The 21,038-nt window shown below is 38.8% G+C and overlaps 1 protein-coding gene across 1 annotated transcript in view; it reads left to right on the top strand.

The window, feature by feature from the left end:
- The window catches only part of HSD17B12 (hydroxysteroid 17-beta dehydrogenase 12), a 69,505-nt gene extending 53,993 nt beyond the window's left edge, over nt 1-15,512 (top strand). Inside the window, exons 8-11 of the mRNA XM_042461560.1 lie at nt 5,820-5,901; nt 7,715-7,780; nt 12,017-12,166; nt 14,831-15,512. Of these exons, the coding sequence (XP_042317494.1) occupies nt 5,820-5,901; nt 7,715-7,780; nt 12,017-12,166; nt 14,831-14,935 (403 nt within the window). The 3' untranslated portion in view covers nt 14,936-15,512. The remainder of the gene's footprint in view (nt 1-5,819; nt 5,902-7,714; nt 7,781-12,016; nt 12,167-14,830) is intronic.
- Nucleotides 15,513-21,038: the final 5,526 nt, after the last annotated feature.

A 21,038-nucleotide genomic window follows, 5' to 3' on the forward strand; every position in this document is an offset into this window, starting at 1 on the left:
TGAACAAATATTCTTCAATACTTCTCGTCAGTATACTCTCTTCTGCTTCAGTGTAGTAAAATTTTCTTGGAAGGATGATGCTTTGTTCAATGTTTACAGTTGTCTTTACTCTCTATAGCAGGGTAGGCAACTGCAGCCCGTGGGCCGGATGCGGCCCACAAGGCCTTGGGACAAGCCCCAGCCGGTCCTGCCGCCGATTGGCCGGCCTGGGGGGCAATTTCTATAGAAGCCTAGAAACATGCATTTAATTAACATTTTTTAAAAATCAGCAAATTTTTTCGCAGCCTCCATTTTTTTTTAAAGTGCTTCCTTGAAAATCTGTCCTACATTGTTCCTGGTTTATATATATTAAATTTTTTTAAAAAAAAATATAATTTATTATTTTTTGGCTCGGCTCCCCAGTTGTCTAGAGACAGCAACCCACCCCTGGCTCAAAAAGTTGCCTACCGCTGTATAGCATCCTTTTACAGGGACTGCTTTCTACAGAGCTTCCATTAGTCTACTGAGGTAAGAACTCACAGACTCAGCACATGTGATTCACTTTATACATCTACATTACTATCTTCAACTTTCTTCACAGTGGGAGTCCTGTTGTCTCCAGCATTACAATTGCATGTATCACCTGCAATCTAGAGAACAAATGGCTCTCCTTGCTATTTATTGAACACAATAGAAAATTAGTTCTTGTGGCGAGAAGGCAACAGCATCCTCTCAGGTGCTGATGATGACCCAAAACTAACACAGGTATCTATTTGATATATTTTGGGTGGGTTTGTTTAATTTCAGCATTCTGGCTGATGAGCCCTACAAGCGATGAATTCTATTGGTATGCCCCTGTCCTGTAGATCTGAATGGTTTTTCAGTGTATCTTGGTGATTACCCTACAGACATGTCTGCCAGTTCTCTTATAGTCCTGTTGACCTCTGAAATAGAAAAATATTCCAGGAAAATGACACAATTATTCCTAAATGTAGTTTCATTTTTTTGTAGAGTTCAGTCATCTGCGTAGTTTTCTGATAAGCTGGAAACAATGAAAAGAAGTGGAGAACTAGATCACAGATTATAGAATTCTAAAACTTAATTTTGTTTGTGAACAGCGTTCTAAAGTATGGGCAGAGAATTGATCACTGTGACCATGTTGTATTCCTTTTTGCAAACAAATGTTGTATGCATTCATTTCTACTTGCGATTCCACAGGAAGGGTACTTCTGATTCTTAAGATCTCTCAGCAAAAGTAGTATCAATCAAGGTGTTATCTGGCCATCTGACTGGGTTGAGTATACACAGGGGTATAGCAGGTGGAGGGAAATGAGGGCATTGCCCCCCAATTAAAAACCACCCAATGGACTTTGCTTTCTGGCACTGCAGTAACTTGAAATTTCAGTTGAACATTTGAAATAAAGTTTAGGTATCCAAAGAAAAGGGACATGCAGCATTACCAAGGAAATGTGAAAGGAGTTCTAGGTGCGAAGGATTTTCAGTGTCTTGTTCTCTGAAATAATAGAAATTTGAAGAATGAAGAAAAAAATTCATTGGGGTACACTTCTTATTGGGAAGTTTGTACCCTTGTCCTCCTTCCACAGTCACACCTTTGAGTACATGTGTTTCTGCCCTTCAGTGGTTCCTATATGCTTGTATAGCATATAGGCTGGACCCAAACGTTAGTGTTCGGATGCTGCTAATCTATACCATGGTTTTAATCATTTGGTTAATATCCCAAGGAACCAGTATGTCCAAATACCTAATAGCATCTCAGTACCAGCAAACTGCCAAATGGTGAAATATCCAGAAGGAGTGTGGCTATGACATAGCGTCCGCTTTTAGACCAGTTAATAAAATAGCCAGAAAGAGGCCAGAAGCGAATAGATTAATTCTTGGTAATAGAGATTCTGGCCAAGAAATAAATAAGAAAAGGTTGCCTTAAATCAGAAACTATCTCATTAGTGGATCACTCTTGACTTGGGAGAGAGAGGTGAAAAATCTGAATCCATTCAAAAATGTGATGCAAAAGCAAATTCCTAAAAGATCACAAAAATAAAGCACAAGCTAATTTTGTCATGCACCCTTTCAGCAACAAGTGAAGCAATCATGTCAGGGTCATGTCTTCTAGTATTTAAAGCAAATTTGTGACTAATCCTAAATTATCAATTCTCTGCCTATAATGAATAAAACCTGCCTGAGCAATGTGAATTACTATTGATATTACTGTACCTTTTGAAGCCTTTTATCAATACTACAGCTAGTATTTTGACATTAACATTTAACATGAAAGAGAGTGGTATATAGTTTGCACACTTAGTATGATCTTTGCCTGATTTGGGAAGAACAGAAATAAAGCCTTCATAAAAAGAAATTGGGAAATGCCTGATTAAAAAAAATACCTACAATGAAGTCTGGGAACCAATAGGTCTGAGTATGTTTATACCATTTAATAGAAAGTGACATGGATGATTCACACAGAGCATTTGGAAGAAATAAATCACCATGAACAAATGGCATGCCAATAGAGCTGCTTCAGTCTACAGAGACAGAATCTACTCTAGTTCTAACTAACATCTGTCAACAAATATGGAAAATAAAAGAATGGCCCACAGATTGGAAATACTTCATATGCATTCCAATCCTCAAGAAAGGGGAACCAGGAACTGTAGTAACCATAGGACTGTTGTATTAATTTCCCGTGCAAGCAAAATGATGCTCAAAATTCTGCAACAAATACTTTTAACATATGTGGAGCAAGAAATGCTTGATGCCCATGCATGGTTCCAGAAAAGAAGAGGCACTAGGGATAATATTGCAAACATACACTGGATAATGAAGTGTAACAAAAAAAAATTCAAAGGAAGATCAGCTTGTGCTTTATAGATTATAGTACAACCTTAGATCACAAAAAATTATGGATGGCACTTAAAGAAATGGGTTTGCCCCAGCATTTTATTGTCTTGATGTACTCAGAACAAGAGGCTACTTTCAGGACAGAATGCAGAGAAATGGAATGGTTTCCAGTTGGCAAGAGGGTCAGACAAGGCTGCAGTTTATCACCCTATCTGTTTAACTTGTATACTGAAGATACCATAAAACAGAATTAGAATGGGAGGAAGGAAGCATGAAAATTGGAAAAAGTAACATCAATAATTTAAAATATGCAGATGAAGCCATACTACTAGCAGAAAATAATAGCGACTTGGAACCATTATTGAAGAGAATCAAGGAAGGGCAGGTTTGCAGTTGAACATTAAGAAAACAAATGATTTACATAACTTTAAAATATACAACAAAGACACTGAAATAGTACATGATTTTCCAGACTTTGTTTCAGTCATCAGTTTGTGTGGAGATTGCAGAAATCAGAACTGCAGATATCAGAAGGAGACTAGGAATTGAAAGGGCAGCTATGAAGGAACTAGACAAGTCCTTGAAGTGTAAAGATATATCAATGAATAGTAAAGTTAGGATGGTTCATGCCATTGTATGCCCAGTATGGTTATAAAAGCTGGGCAGTGAAGAAAGCTGATAGGGAGGGGGAAATCAACTCATTTGAAATGTGGTGCTGGAGACGTGTTCTACAGATACCATGGACTACTAATAACACGAATGAATGGGTCCTAGAGCATGTCAGACCTAATTCTAACTAGAAGCCAAGATGACTAAACGGAGACTGATGAACTTTTGCCATATAATGAGAAGACATAACTCACTAGAAAAGATGATAATGCTTGATGTGATAGAAGAAAGAGGAAAATTTAATTACAGATGGATTCATTCAGTCAAGAAAGCCATGGCCCTGAGGCTGTGAGACCTGAGCAGGGTTGTTAAGAATGGGCTGACTTGGAGGACTTGCATTCATAGGACCCCTATAGGTCGAAGTCACCTTGACATCAGTTAACAATAACAAGGAAGATGATCTGGCCCTGGAGCATTTCCATTTCTCATGGATTCTGTAATTTTTTTAATCTCTTCTGCTCATAAAGGATCTGTCAGAAATTCTTTATGTTGCATATCTCACTGTGACAGCTTAAGATTTAAGCAGTCTAACTCCAGATCCTTAGGATCCTCACTTTCTGCATACAATAAATACAAATTTTAAAATTTCAGATTTATAGTAGTACAAATGTTTTGCTTGGCTTTTAATACATAACACCAAGTTTTATTGTATGGCATTATGCACTGATGCTGCCACTTACGTTTCTCTTTGTTAAATCATATTGTTATATTGTTCCACTACTTATGTTATACTCCATAGAATCTTTATTAAAGAGCACATAGTACCATTTTTAGTACTTTTACTTGAAGACTGAGATATAAGTATTAATTCATTTTTAATTATTGTTAATATTAGTTCTATAACTGAGTGCCACTACAAAGAAAAAACATGCCTTTGCAAAGGAAGAGATATACCTCTGGAGCTACTGCCTACAGATATGTGCTTAAATGTTTTAGAGGAAAGGCTGATTAAATCTCTAGGTTGTTGTTATTTTCCAATATAGCAAAGGATAAAGTGTGCTTCAGAAATTGTCTGGCATGTTTCTTACCTTGAGTAGTGATGTCAGTTTTGCTGGGTCTGTTGAATTGGTGGAAGATGTGCATGAGCAAGTTTGCAACGTAGAATCCTATTTCATTGGATCCTCTTCTCCACAGTTCTAAAAGTGGCTTCCAAAGCTAGAATGAGCATACACTCCTAGATTTTCTTAATCCCTTCTATTAAAGAGCACAGACTCATTTTAATGATGTGCAAATAAGTATTTAAACAAGCAGTCTACTCAGACAAGCATTGTAATATGGAAGAACCAACAGATATAAGATAGCATGTTCTCTCTAATGAACTGGAAAATGGCAAGCTATGAATTTCTTCGTTTCGTGGCAGCTTGCAGTTTCAGTTCTATACTGCTTTTTGTTATTTATTTATTAATGGATTTTAGCTTGCTTTTTAAGCTCAGCCTTCCAAGAGGCATTACAGAATTTATACACCACCAAACAATTAAATTCATAACTCAACTGTGGTTTAAAAACTGCAGCATTTAAAACTTTAGCAGCCAACATGGATAGTTTGTAAGCACTATCCTCTGGATTAATGCTAGAAAAGATTTAGAGTCCCTCAAAAGAAGATGCTATTCAGTGATTCCTTAAGTTACAGGAAAGGTCAGTTATTTAGTATACCTACCTACATTGTATGTGAAGTCAGATTCATTCCTTTTGTGTGTACTCTTTTATCATTGGCCATACTGCATTAGATAAAGCCTTTGGTGTAATTGGAATTGGGTGTCCCTGTTGTAGGTAAACATTAACATACTGGATATTTTCCCCATTTTAATTATATTACAGAAGTAGCTTGCTTTTTACTACTTTACACACAGCTAGGGCAGACGGGTTGCCATAACAACAATGGGAGAGATAAATATAGTATGTTTCCTACTATATTGCTCAAGGTAGAATGCTTATGAAGTATTAGGGTGTGTTTAGTCAGACACTTTTATGTATTCATTTTGGATAAATCTGATAAAACTAAAACTTTGCAGACCTGTGATGGAGCTATATGATGGTACCTATTTGTGCTATTTTGTAAAGGAACCATATTACTGGTTTTTCTCTTATATATTCTTACTTAATGAGAGAGATCACTCTTTCCCAAACTTTGGTCCTCCAGGTGTTTCAGCTTCTAGAAGCCCTAACCAGTTTGGCCAAAACCCAGAAATTTTGTGTTTCCACATTCACAGGAGTCTTTCACCCCAATCCCAGCAAATGTGGAGGGTCTACTGTAATATGTTTTATTTTTGCTATTTCTGGTAGTTGACTTACTATTTTTTATTTTCCTTTTTTAGGTCCAAGGGAGTAATAGTGAATATTTCCTCTCTTGCTGGGCTTCAGCCAACTCCATTTCTCACTATTTATTCAGCAACTAAGGTAGATAATGTAGCTTTTTGATATTTAATGTGCTGGAATCTTACATACAAATCTAGTCAAGAGATGACATAATGTCACTTCTGGAATGCAATCCTTTGCACCTTAAGTGGGAGCCCTCCATTTTAAAAAAAACCTGCCTTGAATCCCATTGTGGGAGGAAGGTGGGATATAAATAAATAAACATTAAGGAAATGCTTTATGTATGAGAGGAAACCATAGGAGCATAGCCCTTCTGAGTGAAGAAGGATGAATCATAGAGCACTATTATTTGTATAGGGACACCTCATTAAGACAGTTGTTCTAGAATGATTTTACTATATTAATACACCAAAATAATTTCTGTCCTAGCTCAGCTGGGATATAATGAAATGCCCCTCACATCTTGTTTTATTTTTATCAAGCACATATTTTTCAGAAATTATGTAGCACCAAAAAGAATGATACATATCCTTTTTATGACATCCAGATTTTAACTTTATTTTCAAATCTTCTCTTTTCATTTCTGTTACTACCATTAGAGGTAATGACAAAGCTTGATTGTTTATATTTTTTGTGCCCGCCTGGGTTTAATATTAAATAATAAATAATAATAAAACTTATTTATATACCGCTTTTCCTTCGGATCAATCCCATTGAATACAGTAGGACTTTATTATGTATAAACATACATTAGACAATGCTGTAAATTAAATAATGTTCTTGCAAAAAAAACATAAATGCATAATTCACAGTTAAGAGCATCTTCACTTTCCATGGAGTATACAACAGAAAGGTATTGTGTATTGTGCTAAATAAATGCTTTTCTTTAAAGCATTTCAAATTCTATGCAAATAAAGTAAATATGTATATTTTTCCTCAATCTGTATTTTTGTAGAGTATTTTGAAATTTCTTGTTATTCCATGCTCGCTACACAGTCTCCATATCTGCTTCTTGGAAGCCTTACTGAGGCATCTCACAAGATTTCATATGGCATTAGGCTGATTTGAACATAGCAACAAACAATAAGCTTGTGCTGTGCTTCAGGCTCACTCTTTTTTCCATGGGTACATGGAGTCGAAATGTTATCCCTCCTTGTAAGTTATCCATAGCTTGCTTTTACCATCCCCACTTGAACAGATTGTGGTGAGTCTTAATCATGGTAATCTAAAACAAGACAACTTCATACTATATGAAATGGCATGTTTAACTAACCACAGTTATGTTTAAACATAGTTTGGGTTTAGGAAAATACATTTAAACTGTGATTAATCTAAAATAGAAGTGAAAGCTTCCAGTATTTTTTAATAATTGCTCCAAAACAATATCTATCTATCTATCTATCTATCTATCTATCTATCTATCTATCTATCTATCTATCTATCTATCTATCAAACTCTGTGGCTCATCCACTTAAAAGTATGTTATGACTTACTAGTGTGTGCCAATAAGGCCATAATCTCTAACACTGATACTCTGAGAAGTTGAATATTACCCTTCTAGGAATGGTACTGTGTGCAGTTTTCAGCTGTGATCTTTCCTAGGCATTTCTCCTCACTTTCTATTTAATGCAGAGATAATTCAGACAGATTAATTATTATAAATGTGTTTAGTGTATCAAGATAAAAACCAAGAAATAATATCCTGGAAGTTATAGAAACTGTCCATACAAAGAAACATCCTGACTGGCCATGATTGCATGCCAGTGTGCATGTATAGTTTTCTTTTGGTAGAGTTCTTAAATTCCACCTAAGGCTGTATTAACCAAACATAACAATATAGGTGACTCTACATATACTGAATTTATAACTTTCTTCTTCTCTTATATATCTTTAGGCTTTTGTGAATTTCTTCTCTCAAGGTATCAATATGGAATACAAAAAGAAAGGTGTCATTATACAAGTGAGTAGAATTGTTATCTACTGGAACCATTTAACTTGGTAACATAGATTGTAGTAACACCAAATATAACATCATGTGAAAATTTACTCTTGGTGTTATTCCCAAAAGAAGTTTGGGGGCAGTCACTAGAAAAAGAATTTTTCATTCTTCATGGCCATTTCATGGAACATCCTCCCAAAGGAAATACTTTTACTGATGCTTTTAAGCATCCTGCTAAAACTTGTTTCAAAGACCCTTTAGTTAATTTGAAGCAGTTTCTTTAGTTGTTTTTAGTATCAATATTCTTTGACATTTTATATGTTCTTGGTACTTTATTTTTATCTTATATTAAAGGTGAGTGTTTTGTGCATGGTGTCTTTTTATAGTGTAAGCAACTTTGTGTCTATATTTTCTTTAGAGAAATAGAATAGAAATAGATAAAATAAAGTCACCTTTCATGAGAGAGCCCAGGTTTTGGGGGCAGGGGGTGAAGATTGTTAATAAGGGGGAGTTGTTTGTTAGTTAGTGCAGTTCTTTTAAAAGGTGCTATTAGATACTTCCTATTAGTGAACTAGGTTAGCCATGGGCCTTGAGCAAATTTCCAGGAAAGAAAGAAACAGTTTTTCCCAATGAGCACAAAATTAGGGCAAGTCCCAGGTACAGTGAAAATAATAGTTGCTGGTCCTCCACATCAAATACCCTGAGATGCACAATATTTATTTATTTCATTTACATGCTGCCTTTCTCCCATAAAGTGACTCAAGGTGGCTCATAAATAAAAACAGTTTAAAACTTTACAATATTTTTTTCAAAAACACAAGTAAAATCATTTCAGTAAAACAGTATAAACTTGCATAAAACATACAAAGTTAAAAAATCATAAATAAAACATACATGGTGTAAAAACATCCCTGTTGATTTATATATTAAAAACCTGCTTGAACAAAAAGGAAAACAGGGAGGGGCCAACTTGATCTCCCATGGAAGGGCATTCCAGAGGATGGGAGCAGCCACTGAGAAGGCTCTCTCTTGTGTCCTTACCAAATGAACCTGTGATGGTGGCAGGACTCAGAGAAAGCCTTCCCATGTAGATCTCAGAACTTTGTACTAGACTGTATTTTATTATTTCTCTTCAAGACTCAGAGATGCTTATATTCAAACTCTACAAGCATTATAAGGAATTTTAATAATTTAGATACACAGTTTATTCAAGACATGTAAGTAAAACCTCATTACACAGCAGTGAAACATTGCCTACACTACAGAAAATAAGGATCTTGAAAAAATGGACTTAGAATATGGTGACAGAAACCTAAGTCCTTTGGTAGTTTTTGACCTGTCAGATGGCTTAAATACATATTTATTTAGAGATTCAACAAAAGTAAATACTACAAAAGCAGTTGTTCACCATTATTTTTTTTCTCATTTGACACTTCATTTATTAGCCGAGCTCTCTTATTTACCCTCTAAACTTTCCCACTATCATTTTCTTGTCCTAGGCCTGTGGTCATACTGCACTAATTTTAGTTTGCTAGAAATTTTTTATCTAACACTGACGTTATAGATATAGATACGCACGCGCGCACACACACACACACTTTGTAGCTAAACAACCTCAGATTCCACCCTAATCTTGTGGGGGAATGAACACAAATAACATGCTTTTAATTATTTAATTGGAGAAAGACCATTGGCCATTATAGGAAGGTTTTCTAGGACCAAATATTTACTTGAAGGCTCATATAAGGGACAGAAAGATATAGCACAAAATTCTTCTAATGTCACTACTGTTCTAATTTTAGCTCAGTTATAGCATTCAATGGTTGATTCTTTGGTGCCACCTAGTGCTACTGCTGATTGGCGCAATTCTGAGACATAGAGCTATGTCCAGTATTTTGCTTGGCGGAACTTCCCTTCCTTCCTGTGCAGCAGTCATTCCATCTGCTGCTCAACACAAAGCAAAACAGTCACTGGCTCATACCATCACTGCCACACCCAAGGTTCTGTTAATTGAGTGGCTTGTGCATACCCCCCTCCTTGACACTGAGGAAATTTTTGGAGCTGCTGTTGGTAGAAAAGAGGCATTTGGGAGACAAGGAGTATCATCAGTCTCAATCAGTCTCAATCTCCACCCTCCACCAATCTCCAATCTGTTCCAGCCCAATCTGATACCTCTGAATAAAAAGTGGCTTCTCAGCCCATGGAAACACCTCAGCCCTGGAAAGACTCTGAGAAATGTTTGCTTACTTGTGTTGTAGAGAATTTAGTAGCAGTTGTCCGCTCTGACTGCAACATCTCTGAGGGTGAAATCCTGGAATCCTCACCAGTTGTAAGGGTGACTGTTTCATCTGGCCCTTCAAGGCAAAAGCTGTCAGCTAGACCTTTGCCAGATCATATCTTTTCCAAAAACACTGTTTTCCTCTTGTTGATCCCAATTTTAACTGGCCTTAACACAATTTCGGGTTAATAGTTGACCAGTAACTCTTATTCTAGAGATCATGATAATCATTGCTGAAGTCATCAGCCTCGCAGGCACCACAGATACCATGCCACTGAACACTCTTGATCGCGGTCCTCAGAATGCTGCTATTCTGTATATAGTAACTCTTCTGCTTATGACAGTCAGTATTGGCAGAACTATGCCTACTATTACAAAGCCAAGATTAGGTGCCACTATTACATGACACATAAATGTTCTCAGTACAGGCATCACAAACTTAGGACAACCAGTGCAGCCGCTACTCAGACAATTCAGAGTTGAGGACATACTGGTTCTGGTGAAATAACACAATCCAGCTTCCTCTTTAGCACAGTAAGGATCTTCCAAATAGGCTGCTGTTTCAGGAAAATCAACCAACTATCAACCTTGCTGCCTTTACCCAGCTTCTGCAACAGTCCATATATTAGTCAAGGGCAGATTTTAGGGCCAGAATTGTGGATTTTGGTATGATCCATTGATAAACCAAGAGTGAAACTTAGGAGCATATAACACAGTATGTAAAGGATGAAGCAAAGGAAAATAATGCCAAAGAACTAACAAAAGGTCTGGGAACAATGCTGTATGAGGAGAGGCTTAGGGAGCTGGGAATATTTAGCCTCAAGAAGAGAAGAAAAGGTTAAGGGGTGATAGTCCTGTTTAAATATTTGAAGGGATGTCATGTTAAGGATGGAGCAAACTTGTTTTCTCTTGCTCCAGAGACTGGGGCATGGAGCAATGGTTGCAAACTACAGGACAAAGAGATTCCCCCTCAACATTAGCATGAATTTCCTGACAGTAAGAGCTGTTTGGCAATGAAACAATCTCCCTCGGAGTGTGGCAGAGTCTCCTTTGGGGGTTTTTAAACAGAGGCTGGATGGCCATCTGTCAGGAGTACTTTGATTGTGTGTTCCTGCATAGCTGGGGGTTGGACTAGATGGCCCTTGAGGTCTCTTCCAATTCTATGAAAATTCCAGCAGACTGTTTATGCTCATCCTAAAGGCTGAATGGATGGATGGATGAGAATGGAACTATGGTAAATAGTGGCTGTGTGATATGTGAAGGAGTCAATTACACAGAGGCAGGCTAAGGAAATCCACACATATTAAAAAAGGATGAAAAGGCAAGGCAAAGAAAATGGCAATTATATTAGCCGTGATTACAGCCTTTAATCGGATGACTTTGCCAGATTTTAACCCAGAAAAGATGACAGGCATTATTCAGATCCTTCAAAGCCTGATTCCTCTCAGTGCTCCTTTGAGGGAAAGTGCCAAAGAGCTGCCACTGTCACCATTTTCCTACATAAACATTCAAAAAGGTCAGTAGCAACACAACAGCAGAGAGAGTAGAGAGGGGGGTGTCAATGCCTCTTTTAGATGCTCCTGGGATGGAAGCTCTTGCTTTTCACCACTTAGAGATGGGACTGGTTCTCCCTTTTTTATAAGAGTGAAAGTACAATAATTAAATTGATCCATGGATAAGTCAACCCAGTTTTTTGGGGCCAATGTTTTGACTACAATTTCTAGACTTATATATGAGTACATACAGTAATGCCATAAATTACAGGTGCTTTAATCATTTAGGTAAATTGTTTTGTGATTTGTCTAAAAAGTTGTATAAAACATCTCTAATAATGATAAACTGATAGGTTAGGTTTTAAATATTTAATCATTTACAGTGAAAGCTGTTTCCAAATATGATGATGTATTATTTGCTGCAATCTATGTCTTACTGTGTTATATATCCATATTAAAACGCAAAAACTTCTTTTTAATTTTCAGAGTGTTCTGCCATATTTTGTAGTTACAAAATTGTCTAAGATTCGTAGACCAAGCACTTTTAAACCTACTCCTGAATGGTATGTAAAATATGCCCTCAACACAGTTGGTCTTGAGTCCCAAACTTCTGGATGCCCAGCTCATGACCTTATGGTATGTATTTTCAAAGTTGACTGCTCTTGTCATATATGATCTGAGGAAAGAATTGTGAATATTTACACTGTTTGAGTTGTAACAGTTTCCTTTGATATACTTAGTGAGCTGTAGATGTCTGTTACAGTGATCTGGTAAATGCTAGAATTTAAAGATATAGCCGTGTTAGTCTGTAGATTCAGTACGTAGAGAGATCTTGGAGCACATTTGAGACTAACGAGAGGCCAGGCCTGGAAGACAAAGAGCCCTCCTCCAACCACCATCTTGAGGGGGAGAGAAGCCTTGCAATTTTTTTTATTTATTTATTTATTTATTGGTATTGCAATTTTACTGTACACCGCTATGATCATTGCAGAATAGTGGTCTATAAATAAAAATTGTTATTATTATTATTAACTGAAAGAAAGAAATTGGCAGCATGAACTTTCATAGACTTCAGTCTACTTCCTCGGATACATTTGGTGGAGTGAATACCAGGCACCGACATATATATGCCATTGGTATGTGAGGATGTCAATTCAAATTATAAATCCTTTGTGTATGGAAATGAAGTTGCAGGTCCAGTTTTAACTATGGTTGTTAGTTCACAAAGACATAGTAAACTGGTCTTTGTGCATGAAGATGAACTGGCAGATCTAGTTTTGCAATGGGACTAGCCTGTGGTGAGGGGAATAGATGAATGTAGGGCACCCCCATGAAGATGGAGTCAGATAGTGTTGAAGTGCGTGTAGTGGGTCAGGAAACCATTGTCTTTGTTCAATCCATTGCTGAGGGACTGTAGTTTGTGGATGAATTCCAGTTCTGCTGTTTTTCTTTCCAATCTACCTTTGTAGTTCTTTTGTTCAAGGACTGCGGTTCTGAAGTCTGAGATGGAGTGCCCAGGGAGATTAGAGAATCATAGAATCATAGAGTTGGAAGAGACCACAAGGGCCATCCAGTCCAAGCCCCTGCCATGCAGGAACTCTCAAAGCATATCAGACAGATGACCATCCAGCCTCTGTTTAAAGACTTCAAAGCAGGGAGATGCCACCACACTCCAAGGGAGTATGTTCCATTGTTGAACAGCCCTTACTGTCAGGAAGTTTCTCCTAAGGTTGAGGTAGAATCTCTTTTCCTGCAGCTTGCATCCCTTGTTCCGGGTCCTGTTCTCCCTCCTCAATATGACATCCCTTCAAATATTTAAACAGGGTTATCAATCACCTCTTAACCTTCTCTTCAGGATAAACATTCCCAGCTCCCTAAGATATGGTTTCCAGACCCTTCACCATTTTAGTCGCCTTCCTTTGGGACACACTCCAGTTTCTCAACATCCTTTTTGAATTGTGGTGCCCAGAACTGGACACAGTATTCCAGATGGAGCCTGACCAAAGCAGAATAGAGTGGCACAGTTACTTCCCTTGATCTAGACACTATACTTCTATTGATGCAGCCTAATATCGCATTGGCCTTTTTAGCTGCTGCATTGCACTGTTGACTCATGTTCAACCTGTGGTCTGCTTGGACTCCTAGATCCCTTTCACATGTAGTCTCATTCAGCCAGATGTCCCCCATCCTATATCTGTGCATTTCATTTTTCCACCCTAAGTGCAGTACTTTACATTTCTCCGTGTTGAATTTCATTTTGTTAGCTTTGGCCCAGCTTTCTAATCTATTCAGGTCATTTTGAATTTAGATTCTGACCTCTGGGGTATTAGCTACTCCTCCTAATTTGGTGTCATCTGCAAATTTGATAACTATGCCCCCAGTACTGTTATCCAAATCATTAATAAAGAGGTTGAATAGCACTGGGCCCAGGACAGGACCCTGTGGCACCCCACTGGTCACTTCTCGGTTGAAATGTTCTGCCACCGGTTTTTGTGTATTCTCATTCCTAATGTCTTATTTGTGTTCATTTATCCTCTGGCGCAGGAACTGGTCTGTTTGTCCAATGTAGAGTGCTGAAGGGCATTGCTGACACAGTATATCATGGATCACATTGGAGGATGAACATGTGAATTACTTGGATTTCCAGAGGACTTTTGACCAAGTCCTTCATTAAAAAATATTGTGAACATACTTGTTTTTACAAAATAAGAGGTGAAGTCCCCTAATGGACTGGAATTCCTGTTAAAGGAATGGATTTTAATAGAAGTAGAGAGTAGGAATAGTCAGATCTTAAAAGAAGTGATAGGGAGTAGTGGAGTCCTCGGGGATCTAAATTTGTATTTGTTCAGGAATGACCTGGAGTTACAGTGGGTAGTGAAGCAGCAAAATTTACTGAGGACCCAAAATCATTTAGGGTAGTCGGAATAAAAATGGATTATAAAGAGCTCCAAAATATGGAGAAATTGGTATTTAAATGGCAAATGAGATTCAATGTAAGCAACTATAAAGTGATTCATATTACCTGGAATGGAGGCACCACACTGAATAATGGAAGATCCAGGACACGTCAAAGGAAGTAATTCTCAATACAATGCATAATTGAATTGTGTATTGCAAAATATACATGAAAAGGAGGATGCTATTATGTTCTTTTACAATGGTGTGTGTGTGTGTGTGTGTGTGTACAGAGGTGGTGGCCCAAATAGTGCTGTAATATTTTTGTTACCATTCTTGGGGAGTACATTGATATTTGGGTCTTTATTTGTCAGATAATGAGTCTCTTTCTCCCTTACTTTTTAGGCTTGGTTTAGCAAGGTTGTGCCTACATGGTATAGCACAAAAATGATGATAGAAACAGCCTTAAAAGCAAGAGCTTATCATATGAAGAAACTAAAGGAAAACTAAGCTGCATCATCTTGATAAGATCCTCAACAGTTTTGTATCTACATTCAAGCACAGAATGCTTTTGTCATCTCTTAATTTTTTGACAGGTGGGTTTTTTTTTGAAGGGGCAGATTAGAGATCAGCAGGAATGGAAAAAATTCTAAGGGACACAGGAAAAGCAATGAGTTACTTCAACACTTTGTCGTTCTGCACCATTGTTTTATAATGTATGTTAGACTAAATTTAAACAACTATTGATATTCCTAGTTACTAATATTACTGAAATGTATTTAAAACCAGAAAGGTTTGGAAAATTAAGTCAGTATAAGAAATTTGGTGGAAGTTGAAATAGAATAGTATTGGAATTTTCAACAAAACATTGCTATTGCACTAGTCTGTGGAGTATTTTCCTAACTAAAATATTTTCACTCATTTTTTGCATTACAAAAAATTACACACTGAATTTGAACAAATATTTTTTCTATATGTCAGCCATAGGATGTTTCTACTATCAGCCTGAATTTCCATAAATGAATGACATCTTCAGGCATATGGCACTCATTTGACCATTTAGTTAACAGATGAGAAGGGAGGAGAGTAATCAAAATCCAGATATATTGGTGTTAAGGGGAGGTGAGGGAATGATGATACTGCAGATTGTATACTTTACAGATACAGCTGCTACCACATAACTTCAGAATATTCTAACACACCTGTAAATCTGAAATTATGTCTGTCTTTAGGTGAGAAAATTAAGGTGATATCTACACTTATTTCATATATAGTGGACCCTGCCATATTGAGGGGCTTCTGAGGTGCAATATTGACTGCCCACAGATTTCCACTTCCCATATTATTCAGTGGTAGTAACATGAATGCGCATGGATCTTCATGTCATTGCTATTGAATAATATGGAGCATGATTGTCCTCATTTTTTTTTTATTTTTTTGCATCTGCCATTGGGGGTGCTGAAACTGAACCCCTGTCAGTACAGAGGGCCCACTGTATTCAGAACAGCCTATTCCTTTTAGTAACAAGATATCTTGTGGAGCAGAGAAGGTGGGCATTTGTATCTGTCTTCCAACATTCTAATCATACAGACTGCAAAAACAGACACAAATATTGTAGTTACCCTGTATATGAGAAGGCTTGGATCCAGAAATGTACAAAAAAGGCTTTCCTGTTTCTTGTTCCTGAAGATCAGGAAGCCATTAATCAAGATGTAGAATGTAGTGCAGATGAAGAAAGATAATTAATGGAAAGGAGAGGAGCATCTTGTGCAAGCAAATCTACCCTCTTAGACATTAACACTTTTAACACCAAGCTTTTATTGATACTTCAATTTAAGTGCATGAATATACTGGTAGTAATCTTCTTTAACACAGGTACATTGGCTCTACATTAGAGATTGAAATAAAATGAAAAGTGCATCTTTGTGACAAAATTAAAAATACTTTTGGCGGCCATATAGTACGTATTGTATACATACTAGGGTTAGGAAGGGGCAGTGCTTCCGCACCTCCCTAACCCTAGTACGTATACAGTACGTACAAGATGGCGGTGCCCCTTCCACATGGGCGCCGCCATCTTTACGTACTGGACGCATAGCGTCCAGACATGTCGCGGCGCCTATGACGTGAATGTGCCTGCGGCGCCTCGCGACGTCATAGAGGCGCCGCAGAAAGAAGCTCCGAAATGGAGCTTCCTTTTTGCTCCGCGCGGGAGTCGCGTGGTTTGACTGCTGCGGCTCCCGCGCGGAGCAAATGGTGCCGGCGGGGGAGCGCCGCAAAGCGGCGGTTTGTATCCCGCCTCAGTCTGTCTTTTCATGCGAATCAAGATGTTAATTTTAAGTCCCTCTGTTTCCATTGCTCAGGTGAAGCTAAATGTGAGGGTTTGACTCAAAATGAAAAGAAAATGCTGTGACCATATACTTTCATTCTTTGTTGAAAACAAGGGTAATCCTACAGCACATGATCAGTTGCAAATGAGTTCATTGTGGAGAGCAAAGAATCCTAAGTGCATGTAATCAGTGGAGGTTAGGGATAGTTGAAGAATGGCCGAGTGGGAAAGAGAGTAGTTGGCTTCTATCATTCCATTAAAAGTTTGATGTCTTGGATCAACCATCGTTGCCAGACATGTATGTACAGAATGTTCACTCATGTATGTTTGCACACATCTGTTGATACTAATCTTTGTTCTTTATACTTCCAATGGAGGAATAATTTAAGACTGATTTGAAAGTAAATGTATGTTTAAATATTGTTGTACATAAAATTAAATGAAAACCGATACAATGGTGCTGATCAGGTATGAGAAACAAATTTTGTCCCAGAATGTGTTTGGCTTTTCTTTTTTCTTTTTCTTTTTGGGTAGAATGTTATTTGGATACATTTGGATTTTAGCTATACAAAGGTACTCTTGAGATGGTTAGAAGTGGGAAAAGGGTATTTGAGGTTGCTGGCATACCCATGTAATTGACTGCTTTTTTCTAACCCATTCTGTAAAACTTTAAATTTAGAATAAAATGAGAAATCTCTGAATATTGATCTGTTTATTTAGCAAACCTTTCACATATCATGCAAAACATTTCGACAGCTTGGTTCCTTTTAGACATAAAGCAAAGCTATAATTTATACTTTTAACTGGTCATTGAAACAAATGTGTTTGGTTCTCATTGTTCCATCGAGGTGAGACACATTGTATACAGAATGATTTAGGAACTGGCCATAATCATTTGAGCAGTATGATTTCTAAGTGTAAAACAGAATATGATGTAAAAAGTATTGCAGATTCTATGAGTCCCCAAGTTGCCATTTGTTTCTGATATCTAACCATCTAATTTTGGTGAGTGTAACAAAAAAAAAAAATTAGAACATGTATCCAAAAAATCATAATAGCTTCTTCATTTTCTGTGAGCTGGACTTAAAGAACTTTTAATCTGAGCATTGTAATGATGACACTAATATGTAAGAAGGCATCCACAGGCCCCTTGCTCTTCCATTCCTCATTGACTTCTCCATAACCCTTAAAAATAATGACAAAAAAAAAATCTTGTCAGGTGTGGGCAGGGCTGGTTGCATGTTGAAGAAAGACACGTGCCTTGAGCACACAGCAGTCCTCGTGTGCAACAAACTTACACTACTCGTGCAGCAATAACAGAAACTTTAATAGGGATTTCCCAAACAGAACACTTCAACAGCAGTAACTCAAAACCACAGTCCCAAACCCTTGCCTATCTTTAAGATAGACTTCCTCAGGGCTGGGGTCTCGCTTGAGAGCAGGGTCCGTTTTCTCCGGGGTGAGTTCGCCGCCCACCGGAATGTTTCTCCAAGGGTTCCACCTCCGCCTTCTCACGCTCTTTAGGAATAGGCCGGGCTTCCCACTTGTCTCCTTTATAGTCCCACCACTGTCCTTCCAGGTTTTTCTCCCCCCATTGCCTCCACCCTTCTGGGTCCAGGTAAGTAAAGTCCCCTTCCTCCTGGGGGTCTCTCAACAGTACCTCCTCGTGAGGCCCTCGTCCTCCCGACCTTCTTTGGAGGGAAGCTGGGACCCCGTTCCTCCGTGGGCTTCTTTTCACTATCTCTGTCCCTTTCGCGGCCACCACTTCCCGGTCTCTTCTTCCGTGTCGCCCCTCTCTCCCCGCGCTTCTCTGCCCCTCCTCTTATCTCTCCTGAGACCGCCCCTTGCTCCTCCTCCTGCTCTGCTTCCCGCTCTGCCTCTTGCCCCGCCTCCCTTCCCAAATCTGCTTCTGTTTCCACCTGGTCCCCATTAGCCCTTCTAGCTCCCTTTTCACCTATATCCACCTCACTACATCAGGTTTTAAAGGCATTTCAAATTTAACTTGACTCAAATGTCCACAGTGTTTTAACGCTAATGCTTGAGTGTTACTTTTGGCCCGAAACAGACGGACAGGAGAGAGCGGCTTCAATCTGCTTCAGTAGCAGGGTATGCACATGACACATGCCCCCAGAGCAGTTAGAAATTGTTCTACAGCTGCTTAAGAGAGCAGCAAAAAGCTGCTCCATGCCAGTGGCCAGGGCCACAGTTGTGGCTGGCTTCGGGACAGTGATTGGAAGGTGACTGGTGTTGAAGCAGCCAGAGGCCTTTCCAAGCTGCCGGTCTGCTTCACCACAAAGTCTCAGTTCAGATGGGGTGATGAGGTCACCTTTGGCATTTATGAAACAGAGGGCAATACTCTGAAAAGGCATGGGAGAAAACTTTCTCTGCTGTGGCATCCCAGTTGTGGAATGCCCTACCCTTTAAAATGCCTGCTTGGTGCCAATGCTGTTGTCATTTCAGAACCATGTGAAAACCTGGTTACTTTAAATGAATCCAAGTCTCCAGGGTCAGGTGAACTACATCCAAGGATATAAAAAAAACTGGCAGAGGTAATCTCAGAACTTTGAAAATTCCTGTCCCCTTATTATGTCCCAATATTGGAAAGAGTAAAAAAGAGGGCCCAGATAATTACTGGCCAGTCAGCCTGATATCAACACCAGGAAAGATTCTAGAGCAGACCATTAAGGCAGTCTGTAAGCACTTAGAAAGAAATGCTGTGGTTTCTAAAAGTCAGCATGGGTTTCTCAAAAACAAGTTGTGGCAGACAATTTTTTTATAGACTCACAAACTTGGTAGATGAAGGGACTGGTGTAGCTGTAGCGTGTTTTCATTTTAGTAAAGCCTTTTATATGGTCCCTTATGGTATCCTTGCAAAACAGCCAGTAAAATGTGGGCTAGACAATGGGACTGTTAGGTGGATTTGTAATTACTTCACTGACCAAACAAACCCAAAGGGTGCTCAGCAATGGCTCCTCTTCATCCTGGAGAGAAGTGACCAGTGAGGTGCCACAGGGTTCTGTCATGGGTCCACATCTTTATCAGTGACCTGGATGTTGGAATAGTGAGCAAGCCTATCAAATTTGCAGAGGGCACCAAATTTTTTTTGGGGGGGGTAGCTAATACTTCCAGAGAACAGGATCAGAATTCAAAATAACCTTAACTGAAAAGGTGAACGAAAACTAGCAAAATGAATTTTAACAGGGAGAAGTAGGATACTACCCTTGTGCAGTAAAAATGAAATGCACAGATACAAGATAGGTGACATGTGATTTGAAGGCAGTACATGCAAAAACGATCTAGGAGTCTTAGGGCCTTTACAGACCAGACTGAAAGGCTAACATGGGAGCAGTGTCGGTGCATAGCATCCACACGACACATGCCCAACTCCACCCCACAGGGCACCCTGATATTACGCGCCATTCCAGACAGCGTGCAGTGTCATGGCACGCATCTGGTGCTGTGTCCAGATGATGCAGCGCTGAAGGAGCACCATATAGTTGTGCCACCACTTCTATGGCGCCCTTTCGAGGAAGCAAAAAGCCACGGCCCCAATCCTGCTAGGAAAGGAGTGGCTTAGGGGCCGTCTGTTGAGCCCCTTAGTGGACCACAGGCTGAGAATGAGTCAGCAATGTGATGCAGCAGCTAAGAAAGCCAATGCAATTCTTGATTGTATCAATATAAGTGTCATGTGTAGATTTAGGAATGTAATAGTATCACTCTATTCTCACATGGATATTGTGTCAATTTCTGGATACCATAGTTCCAGAAGGATGTGGATAAGCTGAAGTGTGTTTAGGAGGGCAGCCAAAATGGTGAGGTCTGGAACCCATACCCTATGAGGAGTGGCTTAGGGAGCTGGATATATTTAGCCTGGAGAAGACAAGAAATGACATGATTGCCATATTTAAATGTTTAAAGGAATATACTACGGATGAAGCAAGCTTGTCTTCTGCTGCTCCAGAGACTAGGGCACATTGGATTCAAGCTATAGAAAAAGAGATTCCACCTAAACGTTAGGAGGAACTTCCTCATAGTATGAGCTGTTCAGCTGCCTCAGAGTGTGGTGGAGTCTCCTTCTTTGGAGGTTTTTAAAAGAGGCTGGATGTCCATATGTCCAGGGTGTTTTGACTGTGTGTTCCTGCATGGTAGGGATTGAACTGGATAGGTCTTGTGATTTCTTCCAGCTCTATGATTCTAAATCTGGATCAGTATTCCTGTTCTTCATAAGAGTGTAAGGTGGTCAACAATTTGCATTAAAACTCACTGATACAGTCAGCAATTACA

Source organism: Sceloporus undulatus, chromosome 1, assembly GCF_019175285.1.
Source record: "Sceloporus undulatus isolate JIND9_A2432 ecotype Alabama chromosome 1, SceUnd_v1.1, whole genome shotgun sequence".
NCBI classification, from domain to species: Eukaryota; Metazoa; Chordata; class Lepidosauria; order Squamata; family Phrynosomatidae; genus Sceloporus; species Sceloporus undulatus.